This window comes from Ictidomys tridecemlineatus, chromosome 8 (assembly GCF_052094955.1).
Source record: "Ictidomys tridecemlineatus isolate mIctTri1 chromosome 8, mIctTri1.hap1, whole genome shotgun sequence".
Lineage (NCBI taxonomy): Eukaryota > Metazoa > Chordata > Mammalia > Rodentia > Sciuridae > Ictidomys > Ictidomys tridecemlineatus.
Window position 1 is genome coordinate 39,432,105 of NC_135484.1, and position 22,410 is coordinate 39,454,514.

The following is a 22,410-nucleotide window of genomic DNA, read 5'->3' on the forward strand; positions in this document are numbered from 1 at the left end:
TAGAATAGACTTATCAAAATTCTCTAGCACATTCTAATATACATTTAGCTTTGAGAATGATTCTTAATTAAATCTCACAATAGCAGTAGTGTAGAGAAGGGTAGTGATGTGCAAAATTATTCAATGAATGAAAGGATATGCAGCTAGGTTGGTTGACAACAACAATAAAGAGGTTTAGAGCCTGCTATGATTTGATAGCTTGTACTTTAGAAGAACTGGGATCTGGAGGAAACAAGGGGATGACAATCTATGGAAAGTACTGAGAAGCCAAGAGGGTTAAGTGTATACCCCTTCCAGATGCCTTAATATGTGGACCATGGAAAAATAAATGTTCTTTATTTTAAAAGATTGTAGGGACACAACATCTTTGGAGAGATAGGGCTTGATTTATAGATAGAATATAGGGAGCATATTAAGAAGCTGAAAATATAGGGACAAGTACTGCTAATGGACAAAGGGGACAGTGGAAGGGCTTTGGAAAGAGGTAAAGTGTTGGAGAGAAATACAGAGCCATAAATTCTCTTTTCTGCTGGAGAGCTTATGGTAGACCTGAGACAAACAGGAGTAAAGATCAGTGTAGGATTGACCTGAGCAGATTCTTAAAGGAAGTTTGGTAATCAGCTTCCAAAATATGGTCCAGTTCAGCAGCAAAACCATCACCTGGGAACTAGTTAGAAAGGCGAATTCTTAGAACATGCCCAGAGTTACCATCTCAATTTCCTGGACCTGCCCCTGTATTTTAAAAGCCCTCCATGATGATTCTGATGCATGCTGAAGCAAAGAACGACTGTCAAAGTCACCTGGAAGATATAAAATACTAAGAGGTCTGCTGGGTCCTGGAGCTCACAGTCTTGAGGCAGCATGAAGAAGAGGATATTTATGTGACTTCTTTTGTAGGCTTAATTTATTCTCTTGTGGGATCTGATACTGTGGTATTAAAAGCTGAAGTTATTGAATGCCTCTTTTCAATCTCTGGTCTCTCTCACAGCCCAAGGCATTGTGGTATAGCAAAGAAAAGGGTGTGATGGTGCCCACTGGTTGTTTTTTCCATAGCCTCAGCTATGGTGATGTGGGTGACAGGGGACAAATACAAATGCCAACAAAAATAAAAATAAAACATATGATCGAGGGAACAACTTCACATAATAAAAATGTTTGTAAAATGAGTAAATAAAGCTTTGTAAAAATTCACTACCTCATCATTATTTTTCTGTTTTTCACATGAACTATAGAAAATGCCACCTTTTCAATTAGTTTACCTAAATTTGTGATTATATAGAATTTTTAAAGAGAACATTCTTTTGTATGTACTCAAAGATTAACTAGAATCCAGGTTTCAGTTTCTTAAATGAAATCAACTGTTCCTTTAGTATAGGTAACTTCTTGTCTTTATTTCATACCACAACTCGTTTTACTATTGATAGTTGACCTGAATAATCAATCATGGCAACAACAGGATTCCTTAGGAATCGAAAATTTCCTTACCATTGAAACTGTATTATTGTTCTACTTTAAGCACTTGTGTTTTATGATATGAAAAAGTAAATGATTACTTTGATCACATTTCTATGCTATAAAATGTCTTATTAGCAATAAAGATTAAATTATACATTGCACTATTTAGTCAGGAAATGATCATTTATGTCCTTCTTATTAATATTAAAACATGGAATGCTGTAACAATTAAGTGATCCAAACAATGTTGTGTTTGTGTCTGGCATTGATTCGCAGTAGAATAAAATTATACTTAAGTACTTTCAAAAGAAAAGAAAGAAAAAAAAGAAATGCCTCCTTTAATTAACTTTGATATTAATTCCAATATTTTGTAGTGTAATCAACATTTCAGATTATATCTTCAGGGAAGCTCTTATCTTCCCTACAAGATATTCTGAGAAATCCTTAAAAAATGGCCTTTTAAATTATCTTTCTCTTTCTTTTTGAAAGCAACATTCAAATGAAATTTTCTGTAATGTTATGGCTCATAAGTTAGAATGTAAAGTTAACTGATAGAGGTCATATCATGTTGACTATTTCCATAATTAAACAAGCAAGGAAGACTTTCCAAGTTCTCATCCCTAAAAATCCATATACCACCTACATTTAGCTGTAAACTAATTCTTTAGTTTTCCATTGTATTTTGGGCAACAAGCCACCTTGTTTTTAATAATCACTACTTATTATATAAGAAAATTACTTAATATCACAGAGCTGTACCTTGAAAGGAAATTTCTGTAGTAATCTTCAAGAATGCCAATATGTTAAAAACCAAAGCCTACAAGCTCTTGGAAGTTAGCCTTTCTTTGCAGCTTGCTTTGCTCTTGGGTGCCATATATTTGGATTGTTGTCTTCTTGTCTGACTTACAATACTATGTCATATTGATCTGTATCTCCAATATCCATTTCTCTCACTCCTTTAATATCTGAATTTGCAGAAATTGAACAAGGAAAAGAAGAGGTTGGTGCTGCTTCAACTAAGAAAGGTAAATACAGCTAAACAAACAGATGTCATGACTGTAACTTATTTATGCTACGTTTTCTATGTATATGGCATAGTGCTTAATGAAGAATTTTATTGATTTTACCATTTTATTGATACAGAAACTCATTTTGCACAAGATTTGTAGCATCTATGTTATCAAGGCTTTGTTTTTAGTTGTTCAAATGCTAGTCCTTTTTTTCCTCAAAGTCATAACTTAATGCTACCCTAATTATAGTCAAATTGCAAGTTATCTTTTGGAAACTTGTGGAAATGAAACTACATAAAATCAGTAGGATTCCAGTCATCTCCATGGATCATTCAAATTCAATATACTACCTTAGGAGGTTAGGGCCTGAACAAATGAAATTTTGGCTAACAAACTCACATGAAAAATATTCACTTTGTACAAGAATAATATGACATTAGGAAATGTAGTCCATGAGATGCTGACTTGGAGCTATTTTGCTTTAAGAAATACATTGGGACATTTGGAGTGAAATCAATAATGTATACAATGTCTTTAAACTTATCTCAAGAGAAAATTTAATAGACTATCCTTAATATATATTCTCTCTCTCTCTCTCTGTCTCCCCAACCCACACAAACTTATACACATATTTCACCAAAATATGTGTATAATATTTTTATAATATTAGTATAAAATTTTTATAATATTTCTAAAAATCTATTTTATTGCATATACTATATAAAGAGTACAAGCCAGTTATGATGGTGCACTCTTGCAATTCCAGAAAATTGGGAAGCTGAAGAAGAAAGATTGCAAAGTCAAAGCCAGTTTCAGCAAACTAGCAAAGTCATACTTCAAAATAAAATTCTAAAAAGTGTTGGGGATGGCTAGGCATGATAGCACATGCCTATAATCCCAGTGACTTGGGAGGCTGAGACATAAGGATCCCAAGTTCAAACCCAGTCTCAACAATTTAGTAAGGTCCTAAGCAGCTTAATGAGACCCTGTTTCAAAATAAAATAAATAAATAAATAAATAAATAAGGGCTGGGGATATTGCTCAGTGGCTAAGCACCAATGGGTTCAATACCCAGTACCAAAAAAAGATGGTTGGGAATGTATCTTAGTGTTATGGTATAACTGGGTTCAATCTCTAGTACAGGAAATAGAATAAAATAGAGACCATGTATCAGAACGGTAGAAATCCATAAAATATATATGACATTTATCTGTATGTTCAAACTCAGATTATATATCTAAATGTAAAGCATTACATGAATGTAAGCATTTACTTAAATTTATATATCCTTTAATGTTTACATATATTATGTATTTAAATATTCATGTATTATGAATATCAATTTATTTAAATATCAATGGATATATAAATTCATAAATATTTGTCTAGCAGAAGGCAACAAAAATTAAATAAAGCATTCTGAAGGTAAGAATAAACTATATTGTGAGGTGATAATTATAAGCAATTGAACTATTAAAATCAATGGGTGTTCTTTTTCCCATACAGCTCTATTATTCTGACTATACAGTAGGCAGGAATAAGGCCTGTTTTATAATCATTTAATTTCCTAATAACCTAATATGTGTGATGTCAGTGATCACAGCACATGATTCATTGATATCATTTTACTCTAAGTGTAGAGTCATGCATTTATTAGAAATCCATATTAATATATTTTCTTTTGTGGTGTTATATTCTGAAATTAACCTTGCTCAATTAAGTAGAATGTGAGTAAAAGCTGGTTACTTTAGAATGGGAAATGCCATGGTATTATGGAAAGGCAAAGGGTCATAATATAGAGTCAGAAAAAGTCATTAATCTAGGCAGAATAGAAGGGCACACGGCCCTATTAAGTGGCTATAAGGCCTTAGCATTGATATATATGTTGAGAGTGAGAACAAAAATAGGGCCAAATTATGTTCAAAATTTATGGTCAAGGGTAAGACCTAATGGAGGTCCAAACAACAGTAGGTAGTTTTCTTTGGGAATTAGATTTCAGATACTGAGACTTAGGAAATCCCAGATTGTGGAAGATGATCAAGAGATAGTTAAAAAACAAAGATTGAACTGCTTCAAAGTAGCTGCTTCAATACAGTGTGAATAACTTTCAGTCTGAGTGTTTAGGTATTAATACAAGCACACATTGTTTGAAGTTCAATCATGTCAAATTGGAGTGAATTGACAGAATTGAAATTGAACAATCAACTACTGAAATCACAAGGGTCTTTGAGGAGAATAGTTCCTGAGTTTGAAGTGTGGGCATATATTTTGGTTGAGGTTAAGAAGAACTGCTTGCTAGATTTAGAGGGAAAAATAATCTGTTTATAAACACAAATCATTGGAACCAATTATATTTCCTCTAGTTAAGCTTAAATATCATGCCTTAATTCTGAATTTAAATATGGTTGTTCATAATTTGCCTAAGTATAACATGAACAGAAACAAACATATCTTATCATTAATGTTTTGAAACTCAGATAGGGCTTTGTCGTTTTGACAAGTTACAAGCAAGAGCTAAAGGAAATTGTCCTCCTTGGTGAGCTAGTATGTACATTTCCTGTACCTGCATTGTGAGCTACCCATGAAAATATGTATTGCTTTCATCATGAATTTAGTATCCAGCTCCCAACTCAACAACACTTAATGTACCTTACAGAATAATTTCAGAGTTATTTTTGTTAGTAAGAAAATTGGAAAATTATTCTACTAAGTTACAGCTTGAACTAAGAACGGTGTGCAGCAATAAGTGGAATTACTGATTTTGCAGTTGTTTAAAAATTTTAAACAATTATATAAATTGTTTCATCTTAAACCTATTTTTAAAAATTATAGACTATTTTTTGGAGATACATAGGACCTAATTATCAATATGATATTATTGTATTTGTTCTTTTACACTTTGCATTTTTCTATTATTTTCACCTTCATTTAACATATATTTATGATTATATACTATGTGGAAAATCAAAAAATATGAGTTAAATAATATTTTTCTTGAGCAATTGAACAGACTGGGAAAAGAAAAATATTAAGACATTAAGTTGGCTCTAATTTTTACTATCAATTGGAAGTTTTCTTTATAACTGTTGCTCAAGGATTAAAGCTTGGGGTAGCAAAATAAATTTTAAAAATGTGACTTAGAAGTTTAAAACTTATTCTGATGAGGGAATATTAAAAGTGACAAAGTGGCATATAGGTAAATCTTACAAAATGATAGTGTGACAAGGGGTTGTAAAGATGTCTTGGACTTTGGTAACAGAGAAATGCTAGGTGGTAAGAATTTGCAGGATGTGTATGAGGAAGTCTCAAGTCTTAAGATGAGGCTACTTCCCCTTCCATGGCCCTGATGGTCTGGCTAATGCTGATGGCATTTTCCTTGACGAACTTTGGACTATTCCAGTTCTTACAAAGCTAGATTTCTCCATGGCTTTTACCAACTTTTCCTTCTGATGTTGGTTTTGTATTACAACATGATCTTCTAGTTCTCTCCATGTTTTCTTTTTTAAAATTTATTTCTTACATACATGACAATAGTGGAGTATATTACAATCATAATTATCCATTCACAGCACAAGTTTTTGTAACTCTCTATATAAAGTATGTTCACACCAAATTATTCCATTACACATGAGCTCTCTTATTATTTTTTTTGCATTACAATTCTTAATATACCTTTATACTACAATTTATCATATCTCTGTTTGTATATAAGATATGTTGACACCAAATTCACATCTTCATATATGTATTTTGTATAATGATGAGTTTTTTGTAACTTCTTTGCATTTATTTACTTTGATTCCCATTTTTGTTGGTGTACCTCAGATTCCATAACAACTCTGAGCTTACTCTTTACCCTCTTCTTGTGATAAATATATACATATATATATGATATGCTGTCAAGATTAAGATTCTGTCCTTTATCTTGAAGATCCCAATCCTGTGACCACTTCAGAACTTCATGATGAATTACAGGCTTACATGTTCAACTTCCCAATAAACACCTTCAAATTCAACCTGTATTAACCTAAACTCCTCAATCCTTTTTTCCTGAGTTGCTTTCTGTTTTCTATCCTTCGCCTCACTAGAAATCTAGCTATTATCTTTCCTCTATCTTTGCACCACCTGTTTATTCAAAGAATCTCAAAGTTCTGCTGACTTTATTCCCTAAAGAGTTCTTGAATGTATTTTCTCTTATAATCGTTACTACAACACAAGTCCAGCATTGATTATCTTGCACCTGAATCATTATAAGACCTCACTAGTGCCCCTACATCTTAACAATTATGCCAGAAGAAGCCCCAAAGCCATAGTAAATTATCCAAGCCATAATACTGAATAAACCACTCTTTATTTAATAATTTCCTCTCTCCAGTTTCCCATAAGTTCAATTTATTAAAATGCAAATAGAATCTCCCAATATCTGATTTCTATATCCTTTTCCAAATTTATCTTTCAGACATGCCCTGTTTTGTATGTTACCATAATACTCATATTTGCTCATATTTCCAAATATACAAGATGTAAGATTTAGGAAGTAATAGGTCAGATGGCCTCATGAACACATTGTATAGTTCTCATAATCTGAGAATTGATGAAAAGAACCTCCCTTCCAGAAAAAGGACTGATGCAATACTTTTCTTTATAATTATTGATTCATTCCACTGTTTCCATCATTGACATTTCTAAATATTACATTTAAAATCTGAATAAAACTTTGATAAATAATATTCTTTCTTATATCCTTAGAAATAGTGGCTCCTTCATCTAAAGCTATAGGCCTACCTCCAAGAAGTAATACATAAGTGTCACATGAGGACATTTCAGCTAATGAGCAAATGACAGTCCTCATGGGTGAGGCAGGGCAAGAAAGGAGAGATGCAAATGCTATGAGAGATTTGCATTTCTAAGGAAAATTCTGGAGAGAAATAAAGAAAAATATGCCTGGAACTCTAGAAAACCAACTTTTCCTTTACCCTGTTAGGTCAGGCCTAGCCCTAATCCAAGTATCACAATCTATGGATGGAAGTTGTGGTACTTTTTTTTCTTTAAGTTAGTTGTCTCTCTGAAGTAGTGCAATATAAACTGACCTCGCTCTCCCTCTTTCTTTCTGTTCTCTTCCTTCCTACTCTTCTGTCCTTCTTTTCTCTCCTACCTAAAATAAACCCCTTCAAATGAAGACCAAAAAATATATACATTTCTTCTCACAACAGCAAAGGAGGTTTCAGGTATCCTGTAGTATAGAAAGAGAAATTGATTAAGATCTTCTTTTGTTTCCAGGCCATTAAAATTACTCACTTAGATGAGCTGTTTATTCCCAAAGTTTATTCTCCATAGAATTAGGCTTCATGAATTTTACATTAGAACCATCAATGAAAGAATCAACATTTAATGCAAAATGTCATCTTTTCTGTACAGATAATCAGCATTTTCAGTGACCTTTTCTAAGTAACAAAAATAGTGCTTTAGGAAAGTAGTGTCTCTATTTAATAGGAATGCTAGGAATTATTAATCCATCACTGAAAAGAAAATTTGGTCTTTATGGTTAAATAACTCTCAACTGTTTTCTGAGAGTCAGTCTTCAAATGATTAAAATAAAATAATAATTAAATATATATGCATGTATTTGTATTATTCTACACATTTATAATAGGTCTTCTGAATAAGTAAATTTGCATAAGAATGCACACCCATGTGTACCCATGTAACTCTGTTACAATTGATTATGAATTGTCAGCATTTTATTTCTGCACTGATCTGAAGGGAAACATTCACAGAAGACACGTCTTTCTTGCTCTTACAGATCCATAAAAAGTCTAATATAGTTTTTTTTTTTTTTTTTTGGTCCAGGCTTTCTGCAGGGCCCAGCCTCCATTTTTAAACTATCTCCATCTCATGCGCAGCATGTTCACTTTTCTTGAGGAATATCTAGGCTTGCCTAGGTCTGTGTGCTTCTTCACATCAGTTGGAAACTTCAAAATTGTTCCTCTTCAGAGAAAACCACTCACACAAAAACTTATCCCTCTTCTCTCTTCACTCAGAATATATACCAAAGCATCTCATTTTTTTTTAACTAGCATACTTTGGCATCAAACAAATCCATATTGAGTGTTTCCTATGTCAGGAGCAATGCTAGGTGCTGTAATAAATGCAAACAGCGCATTTCTAAGTATCCCATGGATCAAAGGGAAAAAAACTGTGAAATTTTGGAAACATGATAAACTAATAATGTGATGAAAACACAACATTAAAACAGCTAAACTGTGGAGAGGGAATTTATACTCTTTTATAATTTTCATTAAAAAAGAAGAAAGGCAGGGCTGCAGGTATAACTCAATAATAGAATAGTTCCTTCACATGCATGAGACCATGAGTTCAGTCCTCAGCACAAAAATAAAACAACAATGACCAAAAATCAAAAACAAAACAAAACTTGCTGAAATCAAATATCTCAGAAGCCACAATTTTTTTCTTAAATATAAAAAGCAAACCCTCCAAAAATAGATGACAGAGAAATAAAAAATAAACTATCAGAAGCTAATGAAATAAAAATCAAATATAAAAAATAAAGATCAGAATACAGCAGAATACAACTGACACTAGGATTGCTGTATGTATACACATAGATATATAACCAATGGGATCCGGTAATCTGTACACATGGAAAAATGAGAACTCATAACCTATTTGAATCAAATGTATGATATTTCAAGATCATTGTATTGTATTGAACAATAAAAAAAGAAAAAGAAAGAAAAAAATCAAATAAAAAATGAAAATCAAAGAGTGCAGGACAGACAGCAAAATTAAAAAAAAACACTAAATTCCATCCTTTATGAGAAGCACATGTAAAATTGATAGATCTACAAAAAGCATATGAAAAGCACACAGCATCATTACATAGCAGGGAAGTTCAAATTAAATCCACAATTTCATACTACTTCATACTTACTTGAAAGACTAAAATTTTTCAAAGGAGCAATATTAGAAATTTTACCCTTTAAAGGAAAATTGTTTTTATTTATTTTTTCATTACAGTATGAGGGAGAGATATGAAACACTTCATTATTTCCGTATTTAGTGCTTCCAGATTCTTATACTTAGTGTACCTGTGCTTCCAGATTCTTATACTTAGTGTCTATAATTCTAGAGATGTTTAACCATTTCCTCTTCAAATATTGCTTTTCTTCCTTGTGTTCATTCTTTACTTTAAAACATTCAATTAACTTTACATTAAAAATAATTCTATTGTTTCCATTTGTTACTTCCTGTGTATTTCCCATATTTTTGTCTCTCTTGGGATTTCTTCCCACTGGTAATACTAGCTTCCTATGCGCTGTGTCTAACTCATCCCTTTCCAGTTTTAATTGATATTTTCCTACAGTTTTCTTTGCTTATTTACCAAATTTAATTTGCTTAAAAACGTGTCCCATCTCTAAATTTTGATCCAGGAGAATGAATAGGTGTTTGCCTGTAAAAGAGGGATGATTGTGTTTAAGGCAGCGATAAATAGAATAGCATGTTCTAGTTACTGATTGGTGGTTGCACAATCCCTTAGAGAAACCATAATTGTGTTTGTTCTTAAGGAATTTGATAATTCAAGTCTGTATCACACAATTCTTTTCTGGTTCTAAATCATTTCCTGGAATTCTTCCTCCCAGGAGTACCTTAGGAGTGCTGCCACCATTTTCATCAAGATCAAAGCCAAGTTGCTGTCTCCCTTCCACTGTCCTAGCCTAACATTGACCTTGATTTAATAAAAACAGCAAAATCGAGGCACTCATTGGAATTTACCTCATTGAAAAATCCTTTTGATAAGATTTCCTTGCAGGTAGGGTTTATGAGGCTCATAAATATTTATTTGCTTTTTTAATTTAACTCTTTCTTCACTTCAAAGTCATGTGGATCATGCCCTGGATAACAAACAAAATGAGTTTCTCTCATTGAAATATTTCTAATAAGCACATATCAAATTATTAGTTTATCTGTTGTCTTTTTTTGAAGCCAGTATATTCTAAGGTGAAATAGCCCACCACTTTCTTATTCCTAATGATCTTCTTTTCTTCTTTCTTTCCTTTCCTTCCTATTATCCCTCTTTCCCCCTCCTTTCTTCTTTCTTTCCCCTCAACATTGACTCTAAAAGATCAGGGCCAGTCATCTTGTAGACATTTTTGATTGGTTGATTGTTTATTCAGAATATTGTTTAAAATGTTCTCTACATCTGTATTGATTGAGCTAACTGAATTTCATTTAGTTGTTTTGGTAAAAACACTGCAGAGGTGCCATTGTGTACACTGCAGGGCATCTCATCCAGAAGCACAGGATCACTGAAATCTCTCTATGTATAAGTTATTCTAAGTATCATCAGTGAGTTAAGCTAGTGACAGCCACATTTATTTATTTTAAAATTGAATTTCCCCCTTTTGTAACTCTCTGTGGGTTGATGCTTGGATGTGATGGCAATATTCAGTTCCTCTTTAATCCTTCATGAAATGGTTGAATGGTTGCTGGTATCCTCTGAAGATTTGTACTTGAATCAATTATTTTAAGGATCTGCACTGATTTTGTGCAAGTAATTTCTACTGTTTTGATGTCTAAAGAGATAAACAGTGAATACTCCAGTAAGAGCAATAAATACTAGAGAAGGCATAATTCTATGGACATAGCACTTAAATGATGCCATTATTTCTCTTTTGGTTACTAGTGATTTGGGATGGGTTCATTTAATATTTGGATGAATCTCAAGCATGACTACATTTCCTTTCAGTTGATTAAGCCACATTAAGCTTAAATTTAAAGGAGCATCTGGTTGACATTTGCCAGACACTAAGTGACTCTAGCAATAACCTGGAATGTAAGTCCATTAATCATAGTCCTGTCAAGTGGAATTCTTTATAGAGCTTGCTTATCAAAGCAGAGTATAAAAGAATAAAGTTGAAAAGAGTGTGAAAAAAATAGTCAGAAGATGGGAAAGGATTATTGCTTTTTCTGTAATTCTTTAGGATTAGATTTATAATAGGTTTCTATTGCATTATGGAAAGATGAGAAATGTTTAAAAAGAATTAAAAAATGTCTTGTGTAGAATAAATATTCAGTATTGAGTGAATTCTGAAATGCTGTTTTAAGCAGAAGCAGCATTTTTGACTGGGTCTCTTATTTAAACCTTATCTTTATGTTGCAGCTGTACCTGGAAAGAAAGAAGAAAAAACAACCAAGACAGTGGAGCAAGGTAAAAAAAAATGAAGGAGGTTGACATTATCTTCTTTAGAAAGACAACAACATGTGGAGGAGAGCCCTGGCTTCAGACAGGCGGAAGACAATACCTTTAAATCTATGCTCCATGTCACTGTCCTTGCATGTTTTTTCTGTGCCAGGGAGAATGTGAGGTAGCAAGCTGGGTTTGTCTTTCTTTTGTGAATAAAACTTTGAGTATAAATTCAGAACAGGGAAACTCCACAGAGTGCTTAATTTCATCAGCAGAAATGCTCAAGATTGCTGGGGATAAGGAAATGAACTGGAACAATTGGTAGAAGTACTTGTTTGATTTTTGGTTGCAATAATATCACATTGCTGATCATAGTTTGAAGAATAAAGATGACATCATCCTGTTTACCAACAAGAAAAAGATTTTACATTGCTTGGAAAATAATATGTAAAAATTAAAATACAGGAGATAAACAACAACAAATGAAAGCTATTCAAATGTATATGATGACTTCAGCAATTGCTGTTTCCCAGGTCTGAAATTTCAGCTACAAATCAAAAACGTCATTAAATAGTTCTGTATATTTTAATGTGGTTGTATTATAACTAGATGTATAGTTTAGGGAAAAAAATCTCTATAGTACACCAGACTTGAGACATTTACACTTATACTGCACCTCCTCTTAAAGCTCAAAGTGTGCCAATAATTTTAATTGCTGTCCCCTTCTACTTTTTACATAATATTATTATATTTATTATTTATTAAACAAAATTTGAGCTGACAATAATTTTTCAAAAGTCAAAATAATTCTTACTTTCATAGTTGAGATGGAATAAAGTTTAGTCTCTTAATATCAGAAATTTAGAATTTTTGATACATATCTATCAAGAAACTCATTTCTTTCCTCACATTTCAGATTAGTGAACTAAGATTAAGGATTCAGTTAAGTGAAAAGATCGGTTAAAGATTTATTTCCTTGGGCTTTTCAAAATATGATAACATTAAAATTTTATTAATAAAATTTTTAAATTTATTTGGGCTTCTGGGTACCACCTGACATATTAGAATTCCATGGCATATTTCTGTAAACTTCTTTTTAAAACAAAATATATATACTTTAGTCTCCAGAATGTAAAGTAGAAGCACTAGTCCCAATTTCAGCCTGTTCACTTGTGCAAGTTTCTGATCCTAAATTTCTTCTTTAACAATTGAAGATAATTATACCTGACCTGCATATCTGACAAGATAGTGTATAGTTCAAACAAGAACACACATGTGTAAAGGATGTGAAAAATGTAAAAACCTAAATGTTAGTGTAGTACTTTTTAGGTGTTTATCTCTTATGAAATCCATTTCAGTACAGGTGAGAGAATTTTCAAGCCACTTTGACCCCACTGAGCTTCATAGTTTTGTTTCCCTCTGGTGTAGTGGTGATTGCTCAAGATGCTCATAGATTGCATTTATATTCACAGCATGTTAAGAGAAAATTGACCAGAATATAAAACACTCTCATGAATAATAATGTACCTAACAGATAACTGATTTGACCACCTGTTGTTTATTTCTTCTCACCTGCCTGTTAGAATCAGTTTCATTGATTCTATAATGTTTTTGCAAATGGCCAGAAACTAAAATTGACTCTATGACATGAGAACTTTCTCCTTTTCGTATTATTTTATAATTTTGAATTAAAATGTCTTTTGCCTTATGATAACTTAGGCCTTTTATTTGTGTAAAAAAATAGAACTTCTTTTACTGGCTTTTTTTATATTGATAGTAAATCATTTCAGCTTTAAATATTGTATGGCAGTGGCCTCATATTTTTCAACTCTAACAGTAACAGGAAATAGTGTATTTTGATATGTTGCCTGTTTTGTGATTATATATCTATGACTAATAATTATTATGAAAATAGATATTTCAGAATTTCATAAAGCAGGGAGTTTGTGTGAGAATAAATTAGAAGTAACTGTATTCTTGAAATTTCACCATAGCATTCATAAGATAATACTTTAAGAATTGATGTACCTTTTTATCTAGTTTTTAGTAATCATTAGAAATATAAAAATATACAACTAGTTTGTAGTGCCTTAAAATACAATAAGCTTGAATTTGTGGACTTTATTAGAAACACATTATGATATTTGTACTCATCAAGGTTCTAAAGCACTTTGTGATATAGATTGAACATCTGGATTTAGTTTGCATTACAGTTATACTTTGGAAACTTTAAGGTAAACTTTACTTATGGGAAATTCATATTAGAAAAAGTGAAATAGAGTTTATGTTAATATGATTATCTGATGGGACCTTATAACATGTAAGAAATAGAAATTTAGTCAAAGTTCTGCAGAACACCAAAAAAAAAAAAATCACTGTTTTTTTCTCTAGTCCATGATGAATTATATGATATTCAATTATTTTTCTTATGAAGATCTTGAATTGGGACATTGCAGTTTGGAGTAATAAGCAGTACTTTATAGCCGGACTGGTGGCACATACCTATAATTCCAGCAGCTCAAGAGGCTGAGGTAGGAGGATCATGAGTTCAAAGCCAGTCTCAGCAAAAACAAGGCATTAAGCAACTCAGTGAAACCTTGTCTGTAAACATAATACAAAATAGGGTTGGGGATGTGGCTTAGTAGTTGAGTGCCCCTGAATTCAATCTTTGGTACCAAAAGAAAAAAAATAAATATTTTGTAGACTCCTCTACTTTGAAGGTGTGTGCACAAACAGCATTAATATTCTCCCTGGTTTATAAATCAATTACCTAGGTAAACCAGAATACTTCTCTACTGTGCTTACACAGTAAAAAGTTCCTATCCTTATAGGGAAAATCAAGGAATGTCAAAGGCAAAAAAAAAGTTACTGCATGTGCTACTCTATGAGGATTCATGTTTATATATTTTTATATTATATCTTGAAAGATTATATTTCAATAATGCAATAACTCATTATTGCAAACTGCTCATTTGCTGATATTTGATTTCAAATATATAGGTGTACATTTTCTTCATTGGTGTTCCTTTTCACAATTGATCTGCCCTCCTAAACTGCATTTTCCTTTCCTTTATTCAGTCTCTCTCTCTCTCTCTCTCTCTCTCTCTCTCTCTCTCTCTCTCTCTCTCTCTCTCTCTTAATCTGTTTGACAGAAGAAAATATTTGGTAAGATTTACTTAATGCTAGCTGGGAGGGAGGCAAACAACCACTCTAAATAAGCATTATGAGGTTTAAAATGAGACTGTATAAGACAATTACCCTCAAAGGTCTGAATTGGAGCTGTAGAATTATCATTTTTAACATCCTTATTGAAAACTTACTTGAGTTTAGCAGTGAAAATCTGAAAAAAAAGTTATGAATTAATTCACTGGCAAATCATTTTTCTTTCTTCTTTCATTCACTCATGTATTTGACATTACTCAAGTCTTCCTATAGAATCCATCCAAGAGCCCATACCAGTGGCTGCATACAGAAGTTCAATAAATGTATGTGGTTGTCAAATACAAAATAAAGAGATTATTGAGAAAAAATATTAGATGATCTAGATTTCAACAAACTGTTCCTAAAAGATTGTGTAACAGAATATTTTCAGAAGTCAAGATTAGAATTTCAATAGTAAAGAGGTCCAAATATTTCAGAAATTAAAATGTAAATGATTCTCACTTTACTCCATTTTACAGTGGAAAAAGCAGAAGAAAAATTAATAAGTAATTTCTTTGTTAATTTATTATATTATACAGCTGATAGTCTTAAAATTTTGTGTCAACAGCATTTGACAAGGATAGAGAAAAATTAAATTTTAGTAATTATAACAATTGTGAATTTATTTTAAAGAACTAAAATGGGATAAAAGGTTGAACAGGTATCTAATTAGGCCAATATATTTGCCTCAATTCAGAAAATTTAGGTTTTATTCCACATTTTTATAATTAGGAATCCTAATGAGACTCTCTCTAATACCTGTTCCAAGTGTAAAAACCAAAAATTATTCAAAGAAATTTTAAATAATGTGCTGTGCTTCTTACATCAAAATATAAAGGGTAGTCTTTCTTTTAGAAGGAGGCTGATTTAAAAGTCATTTATAAGATTCTAAGATTCAACTGCTAAGAAAAATCACATTTGATAAACTAAGTCTTATGGATACTTCATTATCTTAAATTAAGTTAAAAAGATTATTACAGAAATATTAAGTATAATTTTCCACCCCCTTAACAATTAAAAATAACTTTAAAATTTAATTAACTATAAAAACATGACAAAATAGTTTTTAAAAAATTGCACATAATTTGATTGCTTATTAACTGTCATGAATAAATTTGAACACAATTATTCATCATTTTATTAAGGGTAAAATTGGAAAGTGTGGATCCTAAATGTTAACAAAGTTCATTTTTTTGTAATAGTGATTCAATTTTGCCTTTAATTAAAAAGTATTTCAAAGCTTAGAAACAAGTTAATATGTGTCCACCTGAAGGATTCTCTGTCTTCTGTAAACAGTGGTACCCTACATAATTGTAATACTATTTTAAATTGTCACAGTAGGCAAAACCCGAACACTTGTTATCATCCTCATCCACCTCATCAGATTCTTCTATTTTTGTCTATGCACTGGTCCTTTCAGAATCTGTGTTGTATAATTATTATAGATTTATCCCAGAGTTTCAAATTATTGTTAATGATATCTGAGTTATGTTTTCCCTGAGAGACGCTTATTTATTTGAATAATGATGTCTATATTTCTCATGTCTCAATTATAAAAAAGAATTTTATATTTAAAATTACTGGAGTAAAATTGAAGGCTAAGTTAATGATAATTGTATTTAATTATTTGCTTAATATGTGATTATAAAGTAACTTATCTGCACATGTTGATTAAGTCATGCTATTGACCCTCAATAAATGTTAAATGATAACAATATTAATGATTTCTGTGATTTCAAACTTTCTGAAACTTTTTTGTACTTGGATTGTTTAATATTTATTGAGCGCCCACAACAGGCTAGGCGCTGGGGAAGGGGTGCAATGGGCAGGGAGTGGGCCTCAGAGACAAGAGTGTCTACATTCAATTCAAGAAAATGATCATACCATGTTTGTGCATTTTACATATCTCCAAGAGAACCTTTGGCAATTCATGATCTCACTTGTTCACATAACACATTTCACTTCTTACTCTTACTTAATAATTTTAATTTATTCTCACAATTATTGTATTTCATTATGAGAAATCCCTTTTTAGCCCTTTCTTTCTTACTATTTATCCCACTCCTGCATCCTTTAGTAAACAGGTCTAATTTCTATATAGCCAAACAGAACAACACATACTCAAAGGAACTTAGTAACATCATATTTGTTTTTCCATAGAGTGCCACCTTTTGCTATGTAACACTTTACTCACATGATTAAATATTAGTTGATAGAATTGTCATTCAACCCTAGAGAATTTCAACCCAGAATAAGGACAGTCTGTGCAAATTATGCTGGTGAAATTTGAAGGTGATGATAATAGAAATGCATTAATATGTGCCTTTCCCTCCCAAGTTAAAGATTCACTCTTATTTTAAACAGGTTATACCATAGACACATACAGACACATGGAGAGATACACATAATGCCTCATTTTATTTCATGCAGATATTCTGTTTTTCATTATCTTAAAAAAAATAAACCACTTCTATGCCCAGTGTGGCCTCCATGTCCATCTTTTTTCTTTCTTTTCTTAGAAATTGTGCATTTTGTGGAGAATTACACTGAAAGTAAAAAGATTACCCCAGGAAAATCCTTCCTACCCCATTCTTGTAATTTATATGGGAATACCGCTCTTATAATCAAAGAACCTCAGTAACAATCAGGTGGAGAAACTAAAGTAAAGGACTAAGTTAGGTGTACCACCTTGCATTATCAGAACAGACAACACTTGTAGGAGAAATGTGTTCCCTAGTCTGCTTGCAGTCTACTCCTTCCTTTGATTCATCAGTGTAGTTTCTTAGTGGAAATATCAATCAATTAGTGTCTAAAAGTAAACTTTTTACATATAATATGTACTCTTGCTTCACCTATAATTCTTAAGCTGTCCTGATTTAACTCTCATCAACTTTCATGTAGAACTAATACAATGCAAACACAAGCCATTTCCTAAATCCCAGACAAATCTCATTGTAAATAAGAAAAAAATTTGTCATGCAAACTATGAATTTAGTGATACTGCACTTTGGATTTGGATTCCTTTAATACTTTTTACAATTTTAAAGCAATACAAAGAATATAGTCTTGATCATTGTCTACCCCTTAGATTGATGTTTCTTTAAAACATGCTTTAATCTGCAATGGGCCATTTTCATTCTCATAAAGAAAATTCTCCTGCAAATTCTACTTACCCTCATATAAAATTTTGATTATCATCACCAGGATTGTGCATATAAAACATTTTATGTATTTGATATATATACTTGAAAATTAAAATTTTGTTCTCCATGGAGAATAATCAGCTTTACATATTCTTTTGACATTCAAGATTAGATTGTACAAAAACTGCATAGATGCACTTACTGTGCAAAACAACAAGTAAACACCTCTGTACGAGTTTTGAACATTACCCCAAGGCTAATTATATTTTGCTATTTCCTTATTAGTATTTATTTCCTCTCCTATTACACTAGAGCCATGTATAGGTTGGGTCTCTTTTTTCCTTTGGAATCTTTAATAGAAGTATTTTGCAAGTTGGTACATTATTAATAATCTGAGTGGTTAGAGCAAAGATGATTTTCTGATTTTTTTTTCCTTTGTGTTAACTGTTCTCATTTACAGGCTGTTTTTCTCAGTACAGTTATTATTATTATTATTATTATTATTATTATTATTATCACTATTATTATTATTAAAAAGAACTTGCATACACTGTCTTGGAAAGAATTTGTTGCAATCAGTTACCATGCCATTTCCTTGAATAAATTGATGGAGTATAAGTGACATACTCCATAATTAAATTGCAGAAATAATTTAGAATTATAAAAATGCATTGCTACTTTTTCCTTTTTAAAAAAAATATTTATTTTTTAGTTTTAGGTGAACACAATATTCATTTTATATTTATGTGGTGCTGAGGATCAAACCCAGGACCTCATGCGTTCTAAGTGAGCACTCTACCACTGAGCCACAATCCCAGCCCCTACTTTTTTCAATTATAAATTAAATGATACATTCTAAATAATTTCAGGAATTAACATGAAAATGTTATCAATATTTTGCATAAAATTATTTGTAACTTGTTAGTTACTACTGTTCTAATTTTTCATAGAATTATATTAGACACTAATTGAAAAGTAATTCTTAAAATGTCAAAGTTAAGTTGATACTTTCTTTGGAATTTTGGAATGACAAAATATTATTTAAAAAACAGCTTTTAATCATATTACTCTATGGCTCACAAAGTTTGAGTTTTGTTTTACTTGACTTTTATATAAGAACAGAGATTAGACAACACATATAAAGCTTTCATATTTATTTTAAAGGCCTGACAATAAAATCATAATAGATAATTCTTTATTTGGAGATGACCCTTATAATTTTGGTTATGTAGGAAGAAATAACTGATGAAAGGCAGTGATGATTTTGAAATATTTACCTACTTGAGCAAGGTAGAGATCTATCTCAAAATAAAACTCAAAGTTTAGTCTAGCCTTATCAGTAATTTGTTTTGTGACAGAGGGATGGCTATTAGTCTTACTCAGCCAACTAGTAACATTATTTTATTAAGCAATCCCTAAAGGACCTTCTGGCCCTAATATTGTAAATTCTCATTTGTGTCCTCCATGCCTGAGACATTTCCACTTGGCCTCAAATGCCCAAGAATACATTTTGTCTTCCAATTGCAAGCACAGTCTGTGCAAAACTACAAATGGCACAATGGCACACAAGTTGTAGAAATTATATCTATGATATACAAAAGAGTCATTGTAATAAAATTCAATGAAAGATATTATCTCTAGAGAGAGGATAATGTGGCTAATAACCTTAGGAGACTGGTGGCTTTAGAATATTTTTTTAAATGTTCATAATGACTTTTATGTATAGTCAGTCATTTCTTCAGTATCAATCACACATTGTTATCAAAACTTCATTTATTTCATTGACACAATGGCATGGATTTTGAATTTAGAATGTTAAAGACTCCCTCTAACTAGAAGGAAGTAAATTTAAATTCCTTAGCATGATATGATAGGTCCCTTTACCACAAAAGCTTAGCGTGACTCTCCAGCCTTGTCTATTTCCCTGTCCAGTGATCTAACCACATCAACTTTCAGACTCCATGGTTTTTAGAGGTTCTTCCTTAAGTTTGGGATGCCTTTTTGATTTTCCTTTCATGACAAACTTTGCATCATTTCAAAATCCATCACAAATGCCAGTGCTTCTGTGAAGTCAGCTTTCTCTCAGGTTGAGCTTGTCCATCCTTCCGCTTTGGCCCAGAGCCTGGTGTGTGTGGCTCTATCATTCTACTCAGCCTGTCTGTATGGTTGCATTCCAACAGAGACTGAACTCAGGCAACTCCCTTTTGTTTCCAGCTCTCCCTACACAAGAGATACTGAATAAACACCTATTGAACATGTGTAGCTTGTCTTTTAAAAATACAAATATATATCCTCTTTTATTTAAATTTTTAATTTAAAACATTTTTTAGCATTAGGGATTAAATGCAGGGGTGCTTAACCACTGAGCCACATCACCAGTTCTTTATATTTTTTATTTTGAGACAGGGTCTTGCTAAGTTGCTTAGGGACTCTCTAAGTCACTGAGGTTAGCTTTGAACTTGAATTTTCTGCCTTAGCCTCCCTAGTCACTAGAATTATAGATATGTGCCACCTTACCTGGCTTATCTTGTTTTTTAAAACATTGTTTCCAAGAGAAGGGACTTAACATAATGGGCACTTTGTCACAGTGGTAAGAACTGTTACAATAGTTCTGGTTTGTTAAAATGACATTGAGTTGTTTTTTTCTAAATAAAGACTTTTTAAGTCTCAGACATCAAATTTGTTTATGTGTATATATCCATCAAAAATTTAAATTACTATATAGAGTTCATTTAATCCTCCCCCCTTCCCCCTGGAGCATACTGGTCAGCATCCTTAAATCAGAGAAATCATTCAGGATTTCTTTTTTTGAGATTGGTTAATTTTACTTAGCATTCTGTTTTCCAGATCCATCCATTTACCTGCAAATGCCATGATTTTATTCTCTTTTAATGCTGAATGATATTCCATTATGTCTATATACCACATCTTCTTTATCCATTCATTGACTGAAGGACATATAGATTGGTTCCACAGTTCAGCTATTGTGAATTGTGCTGCTATGTCCCTGTAGTATGCTGTTTTTATGTCCTTTGAGTATAGAGCGAGGAGAGGGACAGCTGGGTCAAATGGTGGTCCTGTTCCCAAATTTTCCAGGGAATCTCCATATTGCTTTCCATATTGGCTGCACCAATTTGTAGTCCCACCAGCAATATATAAGTGTGCCTTTTTCCCTACATCCTTGCCAACACTGGTCCATGGCCTAGGATTTCAACATAAGAATTTTGGAGAAACACGACATTTTGTCCAAAGCAAAGGAAGTATTTAGGAACTTTGACTTTCAGCTCAACTTTCCTATAAATCTCAATCTGCTCTAAAATTGAGTTTATTAATTTATTTAAAAACACAACAAATGTCAAAGAATTAGTTCACTATGTGAATTTCAAAGTACTATATTTTGTAACACCATAGCATGAAAGTAGATGGGTATATGAAAAGCCATATATATTTTTTATTTTAGTAACTGTTAATATTTTTATATTCTAGTGTATCTCTTGAAATTTCCAGTTTTCATTATCTCATATGTTTAATTTGAATACTTAAATCATAAGTAGAATGATTCCCAAGTTCTCACACAAAGGTGTTGTGGAAGATTTCAGATTATGAAATGAAATTTGAAGGACACTGAAGAGTATGTATTGTGAACAAGGTTTCTGTAAAATAGAATATATTTATCTAAAATAAATACATGATTAGAGAAAATTACAAAAATAAATTGGAATATGTATACAGATACATGATTATAGATGATTCAATTTAGGAAATTCATTCCAAATCTTATATAAAAATAAAATGCTTACGAAATATCAGATTGAAACATATATAATTTTATTTTTGTCCAGGAAAACTATTGAATATTGACAGTTTCATTTTACTTGACACATATGTAAGACAGAAATTGGAAAATTACAGATAATTAACTGGGAAAGGTAAAGGACAATAAAGTTTTTATGTAAAGATCTGAGAAATTTCCTGATAAGATATGTTCAGCACAGAATTTGGCAAATTAATTTATTCATTCAACAAGTAGTTATTGAGTTCCTAGTATGTGCTTCAGAGGGACAGGATGAAGTTAGGAGAACGTTGGTATCAGCTGGTCATGCAGATATGCTCACTGTTGACTTCCAGGGATCATTTGTAGTGCTCTTCTCCATAGAAACCACCTCCTCCCAGAGGCATAGTGTGGCACTGCAGCCCTAACTTTTTCATGTGATCCTCTGGGTTCATATTTCCAGCTACTCTGCAGAATTTTTTACAGAATTTGCCTGTAATCTCAGGCAAATTATTCACCTCTAATAGCTTCAGCTATGATGTCAATAATACCTAACCCATTGGACATGAATGTGAAGTGAAAGATCTTATGTAAAAGCATCTGCTGAACTAAAATAATGCTTTG

The 22,410-nt window shown here is 31.9% G+C and overlaps 1 protein-coding gene across 17 annotated transcripts in view; it reads left to right on the top strand.

Annotated features, from left to right (window-relative positions):
- Nucleotides 1-22,410, top strand: part of Trdn (triadin) — a 356,336-nt gene that overhangs the window by 230,508 nt on the left and 103,418 nt on the right. For all 17 annotated transcript variants that reach the window (XM_078019258.1, XM_078019265.1, XM_078019269.1 and 14 more), the window contains 2 exons: nt 2,433-2,480; nt 11,647-11,694. In XM_078019258.1, coding sequence (XP_077875384.1) covers nt 2,433-2,480; nt 11,647-11,694 — 96 coding nt within the window. The remainder of the gene's footprint in view (nt 1-2,432; nt 2,481-11,646; nt 11,695-22,410) is intronic.